Source organism: Petaurus breviceps, unplaced genomic scaffold (assembly GCF_028583685.1).
Source record: "Petaurus breviceps papuanus isolate PSGF00001 unplaced genomic scaffold, PetGlider_PUasm1.0 90897, whole genome shotgun sequence".
NCBI classification, from domain to species: Eukaryota; Metazoa; Chordata; class Mammalia; order Diprotodontia; family Petauridae; genus Petaurus; species Petaurus breviceps.
In genome coordinates this window covers 5,588,908-5,610,710 of record NW_027187374.1, presented here as the reverse complement: position 1 = coordinate 5,610,710, position 21,803 = coordinate 5,588,908, and the positions used below count along the sequence as shown (strand labels likewise).

Sequence of the window (21,803 nt, the reverse complement as noted above, 5' to 3'; positions counted from 1 at the left end):
TGGTGACCTAGAAAATCCACGTCCAATGTTTTGGCTTTCCCTTCACACCAAAGAAATCTGAATTATTATGGTATTAAAAGATAAAATATGATGATATTATACAAAACTATACATATACTTTGCATTTCTGAGTTTCTAAACTTCTTCTGTGTCTTCTACTGGCCTTCCTATATCTTCTGCAAAACTCCCCCCAAATTCCCATTTAATTTCTTATTCTGGGCCTGACATATATAAAAACCTCAAAGGGGAAAGTCTATGATATGGAAGGGATAACTATATATATATTTACATCCAGTTTTCTTTGCCTAATATTTCATCAGTGTCAGTCTAAAACTATTGCCTATAGGCTAAGACCAAGTTGTGTAAGAGTTTCATATGATTAACCACAAGCCAGATCAACACACTACATTCACCTTAAAGATAATGGAGAACAAATTTAGTCAGGTTTTCCAAAGAACCATTCTTCCTTTCCCCAATATTTTCTTTCAAGAAATAAAAGGCTAGGGGCAGCTAGGTGGCACAGTGAACACAGCACTGGCCCTGGAGTCAGAAGGACCTGAGTTCAAAACCTGCCTCAGACACTTAACACACACACACACACACACACACACAGTTACTTAACCCCAAATGCCCTCCAAAAAGCAAAAAAAAAAAAAGAAAAAGAAATAAAAGGCGAATCTGAACTCAGACAACTTCAGGAGATAGCTCATCTAGAAAGAATTTCATCTATACAATTAGTGAGAAAATTAACTTCTTGATAATATAGTATTGAAACTTGAAATAAAAGTAATTTTTAAAAAAGGACCCCCCTGGGGCGGCCAGATAGCACAGCAAGTAAGAGCACCAGTTCCAGTGTTGGGATGACCTGGAGATCGAATCCCGGGCTCAGACACTTAGCACCCACCCAGAAACACCTGGCCGTGTAACCTTGAGCAAGTTACTTAACCCCAATTGCTTAAAAAAAAAAAGGACCCCCTTTTGTTATCACAACTCAGACAAGTCCTATTGGATTCTCATTCAAACCACTGGGAATCTACCTAGAGATTTTTCACAAATAAGATCTAAACAGGATTTTCATAAACATCCAAGTCCGGTTGCACTCCACTCATTAGCAAAAACATCCATAAACAATACACTTTGTGATATAAGACCAATAAAAACCACTTAAAAAAAACAAATACTTATGGGTATTCTATTATTTATAAAGACTTGAGTTGAACAGTGTCCCAAAAATCTTATTGCAATTGTAAGCCATTAAAGTCTAAAACTGTCCTAAGACTTTTTGGACACCCCAGACAGCATTTGATAATCTAAAAAATGCTTTCTATCCCCATTTTACAGGTGAGAAGACCCTTCTCATGAGGGTGAAAGAGGTCCCTTGACCCAGGTCACACTGCTAGCTAGGAAGTGACAGAAATTAACTTAAATCTAGGTCATCTTCCTCCCAAGTCCACCATATTCACTCTTCAATATCACCAAATTTTCTGTAAAGGTTTTGACTTGAAATCTTGCTAAGAAAAAATCCAATTAGTATTATTTCATAAGCTACACCAGAGGCAGTCATAAAACAATGCAAAAAACAAAATGTTGAGTCCCCCATTTTCCCTTTCACAATTCCTCTATCCTCTTGTGACTCTTGACAGCTAGGTGGCAAAGTGGACAGAACACTGGGCCTGGCACCCAAAACATTTGAGTTCAAATCTGAACTCATAAACTAGCTATTTAATCTTGGGCAAAGCATTTAACCTCTTGCTACCTCAGTTTCCTCATAAATGCCTGGTATACAGTAGGTGCTTAATAAATGCCTGTTTCCTTTCTTTTTGCTCCTTCCTGGGTATCCAGTTCTCCCAGGAAGCCCTAGGTACCTATTTTTCAGGGTAAGGATATGAAAAGAGGGATTCTCAGGACAGCTAGGTAGCACAGTGAATAGAGCACTGACCCTGGAATCAGGAGGATCTGAGTTCAAATTTGACCTCAGACACTTGACACTTGCAAGCTGTGTGACCTTGAGCAAGTTACTTAACCCCAACTGCCTTGCCTTCCCCCCTCTAAAGAAAAAGACAAGAGGGATTCTCATACATTATTACTGACTTAATCTCTCTCAAGTTATATCCTACACTCCATAAAGTATTTGAATTTTAAAAGAACAAAGAGAAATGGTAATATTGAGTGCAAGTAAAAGAACCCTCAATATTGTCATTTCAAGTGGCCAGGCAGAGGAGATACATGGGGTGGCAACTTTCCTTGTGGTCCTTAAATTAATATGAATATCCAGCCCTGCTTACCCCCCTACATGAACTCTCTGATCCCTCCACTCAACCTTTTTCTTTTTTTTTTCCTCCTAACTTAGGTACTCAAATAGAAAAGTTAAAAAACATCTGTCAGTGCTTAAGGAAACAAATAACATGTAATCTTAGTACCCAGATAGGCATCAAAGTAGATAGAGCTCAGAGCCTGGAGTCAGAAAGACATCTTCAGGAGTTCAAATCTGATCTCAGACACTTACTGGCTGTATGACCCTGTGCAAGTCACTTAAACCCTGTTTGTCTCAGTTCCTGATCTGTAAAATAAGCCGGAGAAAGAAATGGCAAAGCACTCCATTATCTTTGCCAAGAAAACCAAAAAGAAGTCATGAAGATACAGATTACCTCAATTTGTACCTTGACAATGAGAGGTATGAGTGGAGAGAGAATCTCATTAAAATCCTCTGGAATATTCTTCCTAGGCACATTTGTGAAAAATTAGTCTTTTGATCCTGGGGAAATCTACAAAATCTACATTTACTAGACAATGTCCTCAAAGGTGCTAGATTTAGAAGACAACACCTATAAACAGCACCAGATGTTTCTCAAGTGAGGATATTAAATCTCAAATTTAGGGTAGTCTGTAGAGAAAGCCAAATGACTTCATTTTTAATAGCCTAATTAATCTCCAAGTCTTCTGATTCCTAAGGTTTTAAAACTACGCCTTTTCATTTTTAAAAGATTAACTTGGATGGAAGGAGAAATGAGGGGGATGCAATGATAAATACACACTGCTTTTGGCATACTCATGTATTGGATTTTCATGTCAAATTTCAAGAACACAAATATTTAGAGGGCATGGCCCAAGTTTTTGCTGTGATCTGTATAGCTGTGCAAAAGCCAGAAGATTATATATGTATTCAACAAGTATTTAATGGGTTTCATAATGTGATCTAGCTAAACAGTAAAAATAGAAAGAACACACAAGAAAAACTAGGGTGGGTGGCAGGGAAGGTGTGTACTTGCAATGCCTTCTTTTGTTATCAATAGAAAAATCTCATTACTTTTTTCCATATTTAGAGAGCAAATGCCTACTACTGAAATGGAGTTTGTAAAGAAATGATGACATCCTTAGCCAGAGCAACAAAAGTATTCCCAGTTATAATTAGTAAACAGCATAGTTCCATCCATTTGTATACTCTAAAATAAATAAATTTTAATTTATAAGGCACAAAGCCCGCTACAAACAAACTAGCACACTTTTGAAAGGACTAGAATGAGGTTTGGAGTCTTTTTTCCTGCTTTTGTTGAAATGGTCATTTCAGTTACTCATCATCCAACATTTCCTTTTGGGATGGACAATGAACAAAAAACCACTATTAAAATAATTACTCCAGCCGAGACTGCACAAAAGAAATGGGCATCCCTCACAAGAATCCAGCAAGACAACAGGCATCACAGGGATCCCTTTATTAATTAAATGGAGAGGGCACAAGATCAAAGTAAAGGGAATTGGAGGGTTTTGAGAAACAGGGAAAGAAATAAGGATGGGTGAGTCCTTGGGGTGCTTTAAAAAAAATATCATTATTGGTATGTTTTAACGGAAAGGGTGGCTCAACTTTCTATAGGATATCACTCTAACAAGAAGCCCATAAACCTTGATGCACGTCTCCGAATTTCTTCATCAAGTTACACACAGCCTTACATCTGATCACAAACATTTTTATACTCAGGATATTGACTGTCAGGAAGTAATGAATAGGGTCTTCTGAGAATCTTAGTCTTTTCTTTCTAATGAGCCCAATTTCTTCAAACCCACAGAGGAGCCAAACAGATCTCTTAGCTTAGAGTTCCCTTCTAAGTGAGGCACTACCTCTTCTCATGTCAGACCTCCTCTGGTTCTGGAAAAAGATTCTTCTGTAACCCCTTAAATAGGATGGAGAAAGAAGAGAGCGTTCCTTCCACATGTTGAATGTATGGGCATGTGTGTGTGTGAACACAATTTAGACAGAACCTTAATACCTCTTAAAAAGCACTCTAATGAAACTTGTAAGAACAAGGCTGAGAGGATTGGGGAAGGGGGCAGAGAGGATAAAGTACCACCCGTTTTGGTATTTTATCTCAACGACATTCAGAGCCAATCTTCAAACTCTCTCTAGGAACACCGTCTAGCAGAGAAAGGAAATAGTTCCTTCCGGTCCAAGAGCTTTCCCCCAATTCCACCCCCATCCCCACTTCGCCCCACCCCCAGCTCCTAGTACCCGAGAGAGGTGTCAGGTTCTGAAAGCTTTAATGGTTAGATAATCTGTTTAATCCCCTAGCCAGTCCAGCAGAGGACCCTACCCCTCCCTAGAACTCCAGACCCACCTCCTCTACTCAGCCTTCCAACCAAAGGAGTGGGGGAAGAGGGGGAAGGGACAGGATGGGAAAGAGAATATCATCATTCCTTTGGTGGAAAGATCTACCAACCCAAAAAGCTAGCGCAGTCTGCCAGGAGATAGAGTTAGGGCTAGGGTAAATGGGGTAAGACTAGAAGATGGGTCACTTCTAATCTGTATTCTAGTAAATTATTTAAGGCCACTGGCCTATTCACCCCCTTTCTGTTCAGATCCCTAAATCGGTAGCTAGGACAGGAATGTATGGAGATGAGAGGCGAGGCAAGGGTTACGTTAACCCTATGTGATCCACCAGGTTAACCTATGATACAAGAATGCCCTGCTCCGGGATTCAAAGTGCAGGGGAGCCTGCCCCCCACCCGATCCCCCTTACCAGAGGTGAGTGGCCCTAACTTTCGACTCCAACCTCCATGCCCCCAGCCTCTCTCCGCCCCTGGACAGTGTGAGGCAGCTGGCGTGTAGGGTACCCGTCCTTTCAACTTTCGGGGATCCAGACCTCCTCACCTTTTCTCCGGTCAGCACATGCAATCCCTCTCTCACTTTGGCGAAGGAGCCTTCCCCCAGTTTCCTGCTGCCGATGAGGTAGTTGCCGACCCGTTTGTTGTGCTGGAAGTCACGAAGCTGCTCCCTGGACACCGCGCTCACCCAAGCTGGGAGGAAACTTCCCGCCGAGGCCAGAGGAGGCTTCGCTTCCTCCCCGCCGCCTTCTCCTCCTCCCAGACCCGAGCCTGGCACGGGCGGCTCGCTCAAGAGCCCGTCCCCAGACGCGGCCGGCATCCTTCTACTTGTCTTCTTCCAGCTGCTGCCGCCGCCGCCGCCGCCGCCGCCGCCGCCGCCGCTGCCGCTGCCCCCGCCCGCCGAGGCTTTCCCCGCCCCTCCTTCTTCTCCTCCCCCCTGCCCGGGTGGGACCCAGCAGCCTCTGACACTTTCCTATTGGCCTCGACTCCCACCCCAACCCCTGGCCGCAGAGCTGTCCAGTCCCAGGCTAGCTCCTCCAGCTCCTCCTGCGTTTCAGTCATCCACCCGAGAAGCCTCCTGCTACGCACGTATGCACCCTCCCTTCCTCAAGACCCTCTCTTCTCTGTATCTCCCCCCCACCAGTAAAAAGAGACAATAGGGGCGTAATGAAAAGATTAGCTGGCCCCACCCCAAATCCCTGTTTTTTCTACTCCAGGGAGAGTCTGGTGGCCAAGGTAGAAAAGGCACAAACCTCAATTACATCTCCCTTACTCCTTTCCCCAATTAAGTTCCTCTTTCTGAAGGTCTGATGGTTTTTCTGGTTTTGTTTCACTGGAATAGGATTCCCCCTCTGGGCTTCCTCTGGGCTGGGTCACGACAATAATCAACTGGCTGGAGCGAGCCAGGAATTGCATCTCATTCAGAAGGAAACAGAGAAACCAGCTCCAGCCGGGTTTGCTTTCAGACCCAGAGTAAAGCCAGAGTTGCTGCTGTCTTTTTTTATTCAGGGTTTCCCCCAGGTCTCCCTCAGTCTCACGGGTACTCTAGGCACTGGTTCTCTGTCTACCTTTTTCCCCTCCCTCTGTCTCTGCCCCGCTGGGGAGCTGCGAGGTTTGCTTCACTGAGGCTCCCAGGGAAGGAAAAAGAGGAGGGGAGTGAGGGTGGGGGGTTGGAAAGAAGGTCCATTCAGTTTGAATTTGAAGTAATTTAATCCGATCCCAGTCGGCGGGAACAAAAGTGATCTAAACTCAGCAGCGTGAGCATTTTCAAACGTAGCCAGCCTCTCCTTCCACTTCGTGCCTTACATTCAAAACCAAACACGCAGGACAGAAAAGCCTTGAGAGGAAGAGGTGGGGGACGTCTCTATAATTAGACTACACATTCTTATCTCCAAAGCCAAGAGACCCGGCGTGATTGCTTTTTACAAAGGATTTGATTTTCCTTTTTTATCCTTTGATCGTGACAGCGGGTTTTGTTTTGTTTTGCCTTTTTATTTTTTTAATGCTTCTTTCTTACCCGAACTACCTATGAACGCTTCGCTAGCCTCACACACCCTTTAGGGGGAAAACCTCGGAAGACGTGCGATAGAGACTCTGGATTTGGGTGGGCGTGCTTAAAGGACACGCTAGGGTTTAATAGGTCTGGTCTGGCGGGAGCCGAAAGATTGGAAAGGAGTGGAAAAGCAAAAGTGGTTTTAGTCTATGTTTCTGTTTGTTTACTCAAAATTCAAAATGTAAACATACAATGGAGGTGTGTGTCTTTCTATTCTTTTCATTGGGACAAAGTGAAGCTCTAGTTCGAACCACGCTGGGTTTGAAGTCAAAAGAATTGGATTTTATTCTTGGCTCTGCCACAGCACAGTAATGTGTGACCTTGGAAAAGTCACTTAACCTCTTCCGAGCCTCAGTTTCCTCCTACGTAAAATGAAGGGGTCGGGTTAGATGGTCTCTAAAGTCCCTTCCAGTTCTAAAACGTCTATCACATGAGCACAATGCCAAATAATTATGATCATCAATTAACCCAGTTTTGCAAGAACCTACCTGACCTGAAAGGTAACCCAGACTTAAAAATAGGTATACTGTCATTTTAAATGTGCTGTCTATTTCATCTCTTCCCATATTAATTGCTGATTATAATTGATTAGATATTATTAATATGGCACTAATTAAGCGTATCATTTTCATTTACTGGCCTGGTTACTTTTTTCACAATCCTATTTTTAAAATTCAGTTTTGAAATTTCTTTCTGCTTTCTATTAAGTGACAAATTCCACAAAGTCTTGTTATCGAGAGGAGTCAGGAAACTTACATTCTAAAGATACTTCTTGTGTGGGTTAACTTTGGCAAAGTCACAGCTTATATCAGCCTCAGTTTCTTGCCTGTAAAATAATAATAATAATACATTACTTGATTACCCCATAGGTTGTTTCCCATGAATGTGAAAGGGCTCTCTATATGTGGTAAAGTATCATGTAAAAGGTATTACTATTTTGCTATTATATTACCTTACCATACCAGGAGCAGTGGGATAGTTTTATTCTTCCCTTTTTTTGAAGTGACCTTTTGTATGCTATGGTCAAAACAATTGTGGTTTAACCTTCAAGATGAATTCACATTTTGAAGCTGGCCCTATTTTGCAAAATGTTGAGGTCCCTCTAGAAGGGATCCTGGTTCTGGAATCACAGGGACTGGGTTCAGTTCTGGGAGGCCTAACCTCCAAAATTAGGCTTTTTCTAGAACTCTCTGACTCACTAATAACATATCCCAAAGAAACTCTCTTAAAGTTTACAATTAACTGGTGTCATGGAAGCAACAACTGTGAGCTTGGACAGACTTTGGGGGATAGTGGAGGACAGAGGGACCTGGCATACTATGATTCATGGGGTCTCAAAGAGTTGGACACAATTGAACAACCAGAGTCTAGGATCTTCCCACAAGGGATTGCTGGTGTTCCTTCTAGAAGGTTGCTAAATGTACAGGTATCCCTGGTCTGGCCAGGATGGGTTGCCCTGCCCAGTCTGGGTAATGTGGAGATGCCCTCATAGGGCCTTTGGTATCATGGAGTCCTCTGCATCCCCTACAACTTGGGTAGGTGTAGCCACCTTTGTTTCATTAGCCACTAAAAAAAAAGCTTTTACCCAAAAAATTTACTTCAAAAAGTATAATCACAAATATGCAAACTTACTCCAATACCTGGAAGGCATAATCCTTCCCCCTTTTTCCATACACAAACTCATGTGGAGGAAAAGGAATTAGATTCATTGATAGCTTAGCTCAGTTCCTATATAACCCCAGTTCCAAGTCCAAAACCCACCTTAGGCTCTAATCTCAAACACCCTGACTTCTCAGGGCTTCCATGCTGGGCTAGTTCACTGTACCATTCCCCCTGAAATCCTGGCTGCAAGGAGCCATGTGGGGTCAAACACTCCCTGTCCTGTTAGGATCACTGCCAGTATCTAAAACTGAGGACAAGCAATACAGAACCGAAACTAACACCACCAGACTAATTTCATGGAGGTGGGGTAAAAAAAGAAGGAATAGGAGAAAGCAAGGCCTTCTTCTTTCACAGGTTTGGTGTTCATGGGATGCAACAGAGAGGAGTAGCTGAAAAGAGTACAACCAAAGCAGGCAGAAAAAAGTAATTGGTCCTGTTCTCACCAGATGAATAAAGACAGCCAAAGATGGTTACCCCCATCCACGTGGCAGAAGATGCAGAGGCCTATAGATGCTATTGGGATATGTTCTAAAAACCTTCTCAAGGGCACCTCCATGCTACTGGAGCTGGATATGCCCAGACCAACCCAGGTTACAAGCAAAGTAATAGATGTCATTTAGTCATTTCAGTCATTCCTGACTCTTTGTGACTCCATTTGGGTTTTTCTTGGCAGATACTGGAGTGGTTTACCATTTCCTTCTCCAGCTAATTTTACAGATAATGAAACTGAGGTAAACCAGGTTAAGTGACTTGCTCAGGGTCCCATAACTAGTAAGTGTCTGAGGCCACATTTGAACTCATGAAGATGAGTCTTCCTGACTCCAAACCTGGTATTCTATTCACCATGCTACCTAGTTGCCTTTTATATTTTTCTCTCCTAAAAAATAAATGCTTAAAATAAACACACACACACATCCACACATACTTAACCATAAACTATAACTCATCATTCTCAGGAAATTAAAAAAAAATTCTCAAGAGAGTTATGGATCTGCCAAACAGATAATTCACATTCACCTCAGATCTGTATTGTCTAAGTAGCAGTCCAAGGTCTATATCTTCTTGCCATCCAACCATGCTAGGGAATTGAGATCCAGCTTCAGGTTCACCTGGATGAATACATGCACTCACTGCAATTGTGAGTATGCCTACCATAGATAGTACTGGGGAGCAGACAGGAATTCCCTCCCCTAACAGGAAGTTCAACAGAGAGCCTTGAGAATCTAAAGGAATACCATCAAAAAAGAGGAAAGAGTGAAAAAAATATTTCTTCTTTTAAAGCATATGAAGTATGTTTGCTCATATGACAATCATCTTGAACACAGCCCTCAGTAATAGGAACCATGGGAACCAACAAGGAGCCTCAAGTCACATATGTACTTTATTAAGTACATTAAGTGCCAGAGCACATGTAAACCACCAGAAGGGGCCCACACATAGGCCCACCCTATGTGGGCATGCTTTGAGGAATATCCCTCCCCCATCTAGCACACTGAAAATTTAAATATATATATATATATATATATATGTATATATATATATATAATTACAATGAATATGACATTGCAAACAAACCCTCTGTAATGTCATGCCAAGGAAAGGCAACTTCCCAAGGTTCAAAATACCAGCATAGGTGCTCTCCATTTTACTCAGTGACAAACCAAGAACAGAGAAGATCAAAACATGACATCATTCAAAATACAGCATTTACTAAGTGTGATTAAATAATCTCCAAGTACTACCGTGTTTCCCCGATAATAAGACACTGTCTTATTAAATTTTTTGGACAGAAAAACACCAGAGGGCTTATTTTCAGGGGAGGGCTTATTTTAATGAACATTGACAGCAATTTTAATAAACAGGTAAATGTGAACAAAAAAATGTACCTTTATTCAATAAGCAAATCACTGGGGAAGAACAGGATGACGCACTCACTGCTGCAGCTCTGATTGGATGCAGCTCGGAGCGCGGAATGCGTTTCAGGGGGAGGGGACGGTGCATACAGAGGGTACTATAATGTAGCGTGTAGCGCAGGGGATCACCTTCACTACAGTAGCAATCTCAACAGGGCTTATTTTCGGGGGAGGGCTTATTTTAGAGGAATCTTACACAGTAAGGGGAGGGCTTATTTTCGGGATAGGTCTTATTATCGGGGAAATACGGTACCCCACCCCAGGACCTTCCAATCATTCAATCAATTACAAAGTCCCTGTTCTAAATACTACTCCACCCCTAGGCTGTACCTTCATTTAGTCCACCACAAAGCCCCTCTTCTCAAATGGAGATTATTAAAGTACATTCCTTTGTTCAATCATAGAACACAAAAAGGTCAAAAGTTCCCCACCCCTGGATCACAATTGAATCTACCCCAGAGTTACATCAAGTTTAAGCACAGCACTTAATACCCAAATGGAGGTCTTTTCTTTATGAATCTAATTCCTTTTCCTCCACATGAGTTTGTGTATGGAAAAAGGGGGAAGGATTATGCCTTCCAGGTATTGGAGTAAGTTTGCATATTTGTGATTATACTTTTTGAAGTAAATTTTTTGGGTAAAAGCTTTTTTTTTTAGTGGCTAATGAAACAAAGGTGGCTACACCTACCCAAGTTGTAGGGGATGCAGAGGACTCCATGATACCAAAGGCCCTACGAGGGCATCTCCACATTACCCAGACTGGGCAGGGCAACCCATCCTGGCCATTAATTTTGGCATTGCCAGTGCTACTAACAAGACATAGGAGACCACATGGTAGGTAGAAAATTTCCCATTGTTTAGCTGATTGGACCCCTGGATAGCCATAGAGACTGTGACTGAAAAGCTAGCCTCTATCTCATCTTAAGGGATAAGGGACATCAAAAGTGAGAAAAAACAAGACCTGAGAGCATAGAGCTGAAGTGAGCATGGGACACAGGAGAGAGCATCCTGGGGGACCTGGAGTGGAGCCAAGCTTGCTGCCTCTACCAACACAAGCAAAGCCAGATATAGGAAAGCTGCCATAGCCACTATTACAGTTGCCATCACTGTGGCATGGACCTTGGTCAACCAAAGCCAGCAGAATGGGACACCGAGAGAAGCAGCAGCAAAAGCAGTTACCATGTAAGTGGCAACAAAGTTGCAGAAATGAGGTCATCAGTAATGGATTCCAGGGCCAAGAGGTACATCTGGGCAGATCTTCCTATAGCTGAACTCACCCACTGAGGTCCAGGGTAATTCCATTTCCTCTCTCCCTTTTTTCCTCTCTGATAGAGCATGTTTGTTTCAAAGCTTATCTGTGTTTCTTTAGAATTATTTAAATTCTTATTCATTTAGTCTTTTAACCTGATACTGAGATAAAACAGTGGTTAACCATTGCATTACTGTTAAATGTTAAAAATAACTATTCAACTCTTAAAAGGTAGCTGAGGAAGAGGCAATGGGCTGTGAGGTACATGAAAGGTAATTTTATTTCCGTAGATCTGGATAGGTCCCAGATAAACTAGTTCAATAGAAATTGAGGTAGGTTTTGAGTAGGGAGTTGGTATTGCTGAGGCAACCCCTATTTATCTTTACCAATTGTCTCTTTCCTAGGGCTATCTTGAGAGGAAAGCCCTTCCCCCTCAAGGACAAAGCTCAGGAAATAACCAGAGAGAAAAGTTATGCATGAGGGAAGAACTGGAAAAGAGTGGCACTGCTCAGAAGAGGGTAGAGGGGCAAAAAAGAAGTAACTAGCCATCTCCTCAATAACTGAACACCATCTACAACATACACAAACACTAGATTTGTTACTTTCAGATTTTATCGTATTATTTTTATATTATGTATGTTATATACTATATTTTTATGTTATATATTTTATCATCTTACTTTTGCTAAATCTCCTAACAGCATCAAATAGGAGTGACAAGAGTGGACATTTTTGCTTTACAACATTTTTTTAAAAAGTGGGAATGATTCTAATGTTTCTCCATTGTAAATCATATTAATTCATGGTTCAAAACATATTTTTTATTATGTTGATGAAAATCCTTCAAATAAGATTTTTTTATCATAGATAAATGCAATATTTTATCAAAGGTTTATCATCATGATTAAATGATGATATATGTATAATTAATGTTAATATGTCATATATATAATATATATATAATGTTAATATGTTAATATATGTAATGTGTTCTGATGTGGCTCAGAGAGGCAAGAATGGACACCTGCAGCATCTTCTCCTCCTTTCTTCCCTCCTGCCATGCTTTCAAAGGAAATGTTAATTCCTGCCAAGCAGGGAAGCAGGAACTGAGGCAAGAAGTTGGCCACTCTGCTGTCCTTAGAGAGATGGGGCACCAGGCTAAAATCAAATCTATCTTCTACCTTAAAAATTACTAGTCTAGGGGATGTCATTTTTAGGTTTAAGCAAAACTCCTGATTGCTATTCATTAATGGGTAAAAGGATGGCCCCAACCTATATATACAAAGCTTGATTTCTTTCCCAACAAACACCAGTACTACAATGAATACATATGGCAAATAATGAAGAAACTCATTTATCCAAGTTGATAGGAAAACAGAAATAAGAGAAATTATACATATAAAACTATACTAGACAATACAGATTGAAGGAGCATTCCCGTTTGGAGCAAGGCATCTCAGCTCAACTGAAAGAGTGCTAGATCTCATCCAAGAGGAAATTCCCCCAAAGTCTCTTGTATAACAAGCTGAAAATAAAGATATGATTGAAGTCCCATGTGTCATATTCTTCCTGGAGTCTCCCTTCTTGGTTCTGAAGAGATGTTAGAATTCTACATGTCTTCTTTCATGATTCTGGAAGTGACTGGAAGAAGCCTGAAGAGACTCTTGGAACTGGATTTCTCTTCTCTCCCTTTCTGACCCACTCTGCCCTGCCCCTTACACAGGCTCAATGCATCGCTCACCATCAATGAGGAGAGAGTCCTATATAATTAGCCTAAGGCTAATAACTTACCATATTTCTTTATCCCCTACTTCTTGCTTTCAGTTATAAATTCTACTTGGTCACAAGGATAATTTTTAAATGACCTATTTGATATTAGAAAGTATTTTACTTAATATCTTGACCTCAGTATTTTTTACTGATATTAGTAATTTTATTAGCCCATTTTTTTTGTGTGTAGTTTGGGGATCAAACTATATTTGCCTCATAGACATATTTTGCCTCTTTCTGATACCAGCTGGGCTGTAGTGTTCAGTTCATATTCAAATTATCTTGTATTTATTTAGCTATTTTCATATTGTATCTTCTACTGAAATGTAGATTAGAATGATACTGAATTTTATTTCTGTCTCTCTATCTCCAGCAGAGCAACGACTGGCATGTGTTAAGTTTAACTTAATAATAAATATAATTAAATATTAATTGTCTGTTGATTGATTTTAATACTTTAATGCTATTTTAAATTTATCTTTCTGTTGAATTTGTCATATTTTTTTTGAGAGTTGCTAAAATTTCCCACTGTGGTTGATTTTTGAAGTCTATTTCTTTTGTCAAGGCTATAATTTTTTTCCTTACAAATTGTATTGTAGAATTATTAGATATACATATGTTTAAAGTTAGCATACTTTCATATTGAATAGAATATATCATGTCCTTGTTAATCTCTTAATGACTGTCTTACAATTGACTTATCTAATATCAGTGTCACTCCCACTTTTCATGAGTTAGATATCTCACGATAAATTTGATATCCAATCTTTTGTGAGGTTGATCTCCAATTTTACACAATCTACTGAGTTTAAATATATGAAGATCTTTTGAGGTTAAATGTTTCTCCTACAAGTAAAATATTAACATTCTGTTTTTTAAATATATTTGAACTCTTTTCCTCTTTATGAGGATTTTAGTCTAATTACATTTAGCATTACAACTGTTTGTGGACGACATTGTGTTGATTGCATCAAGCTTGACCACAAAAAAAAAGACTCCTAAATAGGATCCATAATCACTATGTGTGTTCTTCCTATGCACACAGGAAAAACCAAGTGGAAGAATAATACTTATTGTCCAGACACATGCAATTGTATGGACAACCCTCGGAGTAAGTTCACTAGTATGTGTATTTTGGATAGTCAATCCAGAGGAACAACGAATTGGATCCAGAATTAAATATGAGGAGGTCACTGGATTTTGAAAAATTGTTAATGGATCTTAATGACACCAAGCTTCTCCCTGAAAGACCCATCTTCTAAATACCAATATCTTTTAGTGATGTTGTTTTCCTGAAAAGTATGGAGTATGAGAGTATATGAAGAATTAGAATTGTGGGTCACTTAAAAGGTAATAGAGATATTATGGTCAGGAGTAGTTGTACTATTATCAATGAAGAGTTGTTCACAATGATCCGCTGTGCTCACTCCCCAACTGGTGCCAACAGCTAGGTCCCAAGATGGACAGCTACTACTATACTCTGGGATCTAGGAGTAACTCTCTGGGCGATTTTTCTTCTAGCAGTGTAGTTCATGAGCTCTCATTGATGTGTTGCCCCTTAACAATCAGCCAGTAAAAAATAAAAAAGAAAAGCCAAATATTAGGTCTGGATCATAATAAGTCAAATAAGGTAGTAATTATAAAAAAAAAAAAACAATCAGCCAGTAGAACTTATTAGATTTTTAGAAAAGGCATTCAGTCAAATGCAATAGCACATATAAAGCATTTCTTCTTAAAACCTGGGATACACTCTCCCACAAACACAAAGTCTATAATGGAAAGAGTAGGCATGAACTTAAAGTATAACGATAGGCACATGTGTAAGAAAAACACAACCTACAATGCTAAGTAAAACATCAAGGCATCACCTCATTGCCTTTTCTTCATGAATTTCCTTGCAGGTGGTATACTGGTTTTAGTCACGGAATAGTTGTTCTACTGATTGATTGAGCTGAGATTTTCACTAGGTTCATCACCTCTAATGGATAGGTAGCTGGGTTAGCTCCTTGCATTGACTGGACTGGTCAATGCTCTTTTAGGTTGGGTCAAGCTGGTAGCTTGGATGCTGAGCTGGCCCCTTCTACATTTCATTTGCTTCTAGGATGGGCCATGTAGGTTACTTATCTTCTAGGCTTGTTGCTAGACTAAGCTAGACAGGTCCCTTAGCAACTGGGAAGCTGCTGCTGGACTGGGTTAAGCAGTTCACTTGGTGACTGGGATGCAACTGTCCAGAGCTGATAGGCTGGACTCCCTCTTCAGTGGACAGCTGCCTCACCTTTAACCTCTGGCTCTGCTGAATGTTATAGTACTCTTTTTAACTAGAAGCTTTCAGAACTCTTTCAACAAAGACAACAATCCTTAGTCTAGGGTTGACAGAAGCCTCTCCTCTTTTGATTCCTTTAGAGACTTCGCTCTGAGGCTTATCATATCTAGACAGGAGGTGAGAAGAGGTCTAGCCTCTCCTGTTTAGCCATCTGTCCTGGTTCAAAGGTATCTCTCCATTTTGGACTCAATTTGACTCTTTTTTTCTTCTTAAAAAAAATCTGATGACTAGACAAGTTACACTTACCAGACTTCTGCCTGCTCCCTATCTGATAGAAGCTAAGATGGCTTGCTGGTGGCCCCAAATAGATAAAACCTAGATAATAGTGACCAGGAATACCAACATTAGCAATCACAAGAGCAGTAAAACAATACACTTCAAAATCCACACTCCCAGTAGTAAACATGGGACCAGAGGAGAATAAAGATGCAATGTCCCACAAAAGCACCAGGGTGACAATATCAGAGTGTATCATCAACCCTACAGGATCAGAAGTGTGGGTTGCCCTGGCTCCCCATGGGCTCTCCTGTGTATGGCTTCTATGTGTGTGACCTGATTGTCCTGGATCAGGGCATTTTCTTCATGCCCAACTTCCCTGGTTACATGTAACCTTATATTTGAGTCTTCCATGTTTGATCTCTTGTCACATGTGTTCCTTATGTGTGTGCCACACATGGTCATATATGTTCTCTATGTGTGACCTGCCCATTGGTTGTGTGATGACTTCTGAGAGAGTGTGTAGTGAGGGTGGAGGGGGAAAGATAATTTCTTGTCCCTTTGTTTACTATGCTCTTTGATAAAATTCCTTTTGTTTGAACTATGTCAAACATTAGTGGGAACTCATGAGCTATGGCTTTCAGTAGGTGCTATACTTAGAATGCTTTGAGTCAGGAGGCCAACAATTTTCTACTTCTGAGGAGTTCACTGTAAGGAGGGGTGCCCCACGTGCCACAATTTTATACATACATTTCTAGCTTTATTTACAGTATTTTTTTTAACCTTTTAAATGATTTTCTAGCTAAATTTCTAGGTTTCTGCCTATATTTGTGACTCTATTCTCTCACAGAGTGGTTTAGGGGATAACAAAAGGATTAAATGCAAGAAGAATTTTCTTTTTATTCTTAACTATTTAATGTCATTTGATAGAGGTCAGGGAAAAGATTAAATCTATTGAACCAAATAACTGCGGAATTGTAAAACTGAGAAGGGACCTTAGAGGTCACATAGGTCATGCTAAAATAAGATTTTGGAATTATCTCTACTATTTCTGTCTACCTATCTCCTCCCCTCCTCTCCTCTTGCCCCTACTCCACACTTGATTGCCATGACTATCTATACAGTATTTGTGACTTCATTCATATAGCTTGCTAGTACAGTGGACACCACCACACAAAAGAATCTGTGTAACAAAGCTGTTTCTGTTATAATGGATGACCCATAGTAACTGCACTTGTTTGCTGGGGCTAAAATGAATGAAAATTGCTTGCATAGTGCTGCCTACATAATAAACACTCAACAAATACTGGATTGATAGATTCTTTGAAGTAAATAATTCTGCATAATAAATACTTTCTTCAGTCCAGATAACAAAAACACCATTTTATAAAGAAAAAAAAAACCACTCGATTGTGGTATCATTAAAAGAAGCAAACCATGCAGTTAATTTTCACTTATAAGCAGATGATGAGGAAGTAGGAAAAAATGATGAATAAATAGAATTCTTTAAATTAAATCAACATAAACATTAATTATCAGTGACTCCAAAACAAAGAAGGATACAGGACCATGACAAAAACATAACAAAAAAGGCTCAATGCTAAAGACAGAAGCCTTGTGTCTGTATCACATTAATACTTTCCTCAAGAAGGGAGTCTGAGGCCATATATAAATTGTTAAAACAACAACAACCAACTCTTAGAACAAATAAATTTATATCTGTATTCTATCAATTATTTAAAGAGCCTTTAATCCCTGTCTCCCAAAAATGGAGAAAGAAGGTAAGTTATTAAACTCCTTTTATTATACCCAAAGGAGAGAAGGATAAAGATGAGATAGGGAACTATAGACTAGTATCATTAAACAGTGGTGGAAAAAATTTAAATAAATCATTAGAAAAGAGATTAGAATCATATAGACAAAAAAGTTGGTTATTAATTATGACCAAAATGGAATAATACCAGGTATGTAAGAAAAATGATTCAACATTAAGAAAGCAATGAAGATACGTAATTATTAAAAATAATAATAACAGAACACATGATCATATCAATGGATGCAGAGTCTTCAACAAAAAGCAGTACTCATTTATGCTAAAATCGTTAAAAACACTGGAATGGAATGACCTTTTCTTAATATAATAGAAGCTTTTTTTTTTTAAAGAGCTAGCACAATTTTTCACCACAAAGTAACATGGAAATGCTCCCACTACATTCAGGGATGAAGCAAGGATGCCCCCTGTTGTCTGAATTTAAGGAAAAACTTTCAACAGTTACAAAGAACAGCTACTTTGGGATTTAGGGTTTTTCAATTTTTAGAATGGTATTGAGCAGATTCTTTTTAAGGTAGGGGTTTGGCTAGATGGCCTTTGAGGTCCCTTCCAATTCTGGGGTTCCGTGATTGCATGATTATTTAATATAGGACTAAAAATGCTGTCCAAATCAATGTAATTCAAATAATAATGAATCTATAATCTCATTCATCTGAATATTTCTCCAACAATGCAATTTATAATCCATCCATGTCTACTTATTCTGTGTAACTCTTGTTCATGTACTCCCATAACTTCATCAGATAGAACCCACCCAGTATGTTAGAGACTTTACTTGGTCTCCCCTTACTTGATGAAGATGCCAGGTAAGAACTCAGGCTGTTCACATTTCATTCTTTTAAAAATTAAATTAATTTATTTTTGTTACATTTTATGTTCTGGACTATGTCTCTCCCACCCCCCTTACCCCAAAATAGAGAAGGTCACCATTTGACACAAATTTATAAATATATATAAACCTATACTATATATACTTCTATTTTTCTGTTCTTTCTCTGGAGGTGGATAGCATCTTCCTTCACAGGTCCTTTATAGTTGATTTGAGTATTTCTAATACTCAGAATAACTTGGCTGTCCACAATTATTCTTCATATTATGTCATTCTTTACCTTTATAACATAATTAGTTCATCTTTTCTTCTAATCATACACTTCCTTCATGATATCCTTTTATGCCTAGAGTCTTTGAAATTCCTCATTGGTTATTTGTTGCAACCTACTCATATCTACATTAGCTCTTTGTTACCTCCATGTGTTAACTCCATTGTAACTACTCAAAGACTTGTTATTTCTTTTTTTTTCTTTTCTTTTTGGAGGGCAATTGGGGTTAAGTGACTTGCCCAAGGTCACATGGCTAGTTTTTGTGTTAAGTGTCTGAGGCCAGACCGAACCCAGGTCCTCCTGACTCCAAGGCCGGTGCTCTATTCACTGTGTCACCTAGCTGCCCCTAAAGACTTGTTATTTCAATCTCACAGTTAAATAAAAACACTGGCAGAATGTTGGTTTCTAGGAGAAAGTTGAGGGTCATTTAAGTCAATCAGTCAATAAATATTTATTAAGCACTTTACTATGTGTCATGCACTGTGATAAATGCCAGGGATACAAAAAGAGGCAAAAATTAGTGCCTGCCCTTTAGGACCTTACAATCTAAACCTTAAGATAAGTAAATAAATATGTACAAACAGGCTATATATAGGATAAATAGGAAAACAAAAGAGGGTTAAAAGATAATTAGGAAGGTTTGGGAAAGGCTTTCTGCAGAAGACAGGATTTTAGATGAAGCTTAAAAGAAGCCAAGGAAGCCAGGAGGAAAGGAGAGCATTCCAGGCATGAGAAACAGCTAGAGAAGATTGCCTAGAGTCAAGATAAGGAATGTGTCATTAGAGACACAGTCAGAAGGCCAGTGTCACTGGTTCAAAGGCAGGGTGTAAGGTATAAGAAACTTGAAAGGGTGGAAAGAATGGAAATTATAAAGGGCTTTGAAAACCAATAGAGAATTTTGTGTTTGATCCTTGAGTCCACAGGGAAACACTAGAGTTCATTGAACAGGGCGGGAGGTGGCATGGTCAAACCTGCGTTTTTTAGGAAAATCACTTTGGTGGCTGAGTCAAAAATGTATGGGAGAGAATGGGGTAAGACTTGAGGCAGGCAGAGTTACCAGCAGTACAGGTGGGATGTGATGAAGGGCTGTACCAGGGTAATGGCAGTGTTAGAGGAGAGAAGGAATCATATTGGAGAGATGGTATAAAGGTAAAACTGACAAGCCTTGGCAAGACTAGAAATGGAGTTAAGAACTTTGGAATTGTCTGGACATAATCTCGTCTACTTTTCTGTTCCCATTTAATCTTGGGTTAAACAAATTTTTCATTTATAGCATTTATACAGTTCTACTCTGATGACTCACTGTGATACGACCGCTACCTACCAGGATTCTCTCCTATCCCCCTGGTTTTTCCCTGAAAATTTAACAAAGCTGATAACTGGCCTGAGGGACTCATGTTCAAATTGTACCTTCCTGTAGCTTCCTATAGTCTCTGGCCATACTGACATGGCTTTCTGGTCACCTAAAAGGATTAAAAAACCCTGCCCTTGTGCACTGGGAACTTCAGACTGGGTAGATGTCTCAAGGCCATGCAAGTCTTCATACTCTTCTGACCCTATGTGTTTCCATATGAAGACAGGTCACAAGTGCGTATCATTTCTATGACGTGGAAAAGTAAACTGCCTGTTACTAATATTTGAATGAACTACAAGAGTTTCATTTTGTTCTAGTATCAAACTGGCCTAAGTCAGGCCTTCCTGACTTAAACTCATTGCAGCATGGAGTTGACCATGGGCTCTCAAAAGCTACAACAGCTGAAAGCAAAATCTGGCAAGTTCTACCATGCTAGAAAAGCTTTGATTATGGTCCTAGCAACAGATAAGATCTGCTTTCCCAGGACTGGCCTAGGTAAATATAGAAGGGCTCAGCCATAATAGATAGACTGATCATACATGAAACAAAGAAAGCTATAAGACAAGAAAATGAAGGGACAAGTAGAGACAAAATTTATCCCTAGTTATTCAGAAATTACTAATAATTTATTTATAATAATAAATATAAATAATGAATATATATTATAAATAAATAAAATAATGGTGGTGGTAGGGTACATAGCATCTACTTTAGATAATAATAGGATGCAAATGAAGTTCATAGAAATAATCGGTTTTTCAGCATATTGCTAACAAAATCTAGGAGAAAGAAAGAGAAAGAAAAATTCAATCTGAAATAATTATAAAATAGAGTATATCTAATAGCTATACTACAGTAAGGGGGACTCCTGTTACCTTAGTTAATATAGTATCATGATATACTCATAGATGGTGAGGTTTTACCATAGTAACAAGATGCTAATATCTTGTTATTTCTTTATGAAATACAAATACCTCTCTCAGTCAGAGGGAACAATTCACTGGACAAGCAAAAAAAAAAATAGACCTTTGAAGGGCTTTATATATTGCTAAGTCTTAGAGTATTGGAAGATTACTGCAGAGAAAACTCCTCCAGAGAAAGGAGGGAAATTTCTCCCTCGTTCCTCTAACCCTGTCCCCATCCTGCCCTCCACCTCCCCATCAGTCATAGTACACAACATCAGAAGGAGACACTACAATCAATAGTTGGAGAGTCAGTTTGAGGCATAATGAAGGGACCAGAGGTCTACATTTCAGACAGACATGAATACAGGCATGCAGTCAATTCAAGACTGGAAGCAGTTCAGGGAGATAAAACCTGGAAACTGAAAACAGAACCAGCTATAGACTCAAAAGAACAATTGAGAGCTGAGCTACAAAGAAGAGCCAGACCCCTGAGAGCACAACTGAGCAATCTTTTGAGCAGAGAGCCTTGTGAGGACCCCACAGGAAAGAAAGGTTTTCTAGGATCTACAGGTCTGCTTTGGTGAATATTACATATACATGCATATGTATATGTGTGATACATACACATTATCCATCTATCATCTACCTATCATGTCTATCCATCTATTTATCATCTATCAGCTATCATCTATCTATCTGTCTATCTATCATCTATCTGTCTATCTGTCTGTCTGTGTCTGTCTATCTATCTATCATCTATCTACCTATCATCTCTCTCTCTCTCTCTATCTATCTATCTATCTATCTATCTATCTATCTATCTATCTATCT

At 39.5% G+C, this 21,803-nt stretch overlaps 1 protein-coding gene across 1 annotated transcript in view; it reads right to left on the bottom strand.

Moving 5' to 3' along the window:
- The window catches only part of HUNK (hormonally up-regulated Neu-associated kinase), a 148,901-nt gene extending 143,417 nt beyond the window's left edge, over window positions 1-5,484 (bottom strand). Inside the window, exon 1 of the mRNA XM_069074894.1 lies at window positions 5,144-5,484. Within this exon, the coding sequence (XP_068930995.1) occupies window positions 5,144-5,416 (273 nt within the window). The 5' untranslated portion in view covers window positions 5,417-5,484. The remainder of the gene's footprint in view (window positions 1-5,143) is intronic.
- Between the last annotated feature and the right edge of the window lie 16,319 nt (window positions 5,485-21,803).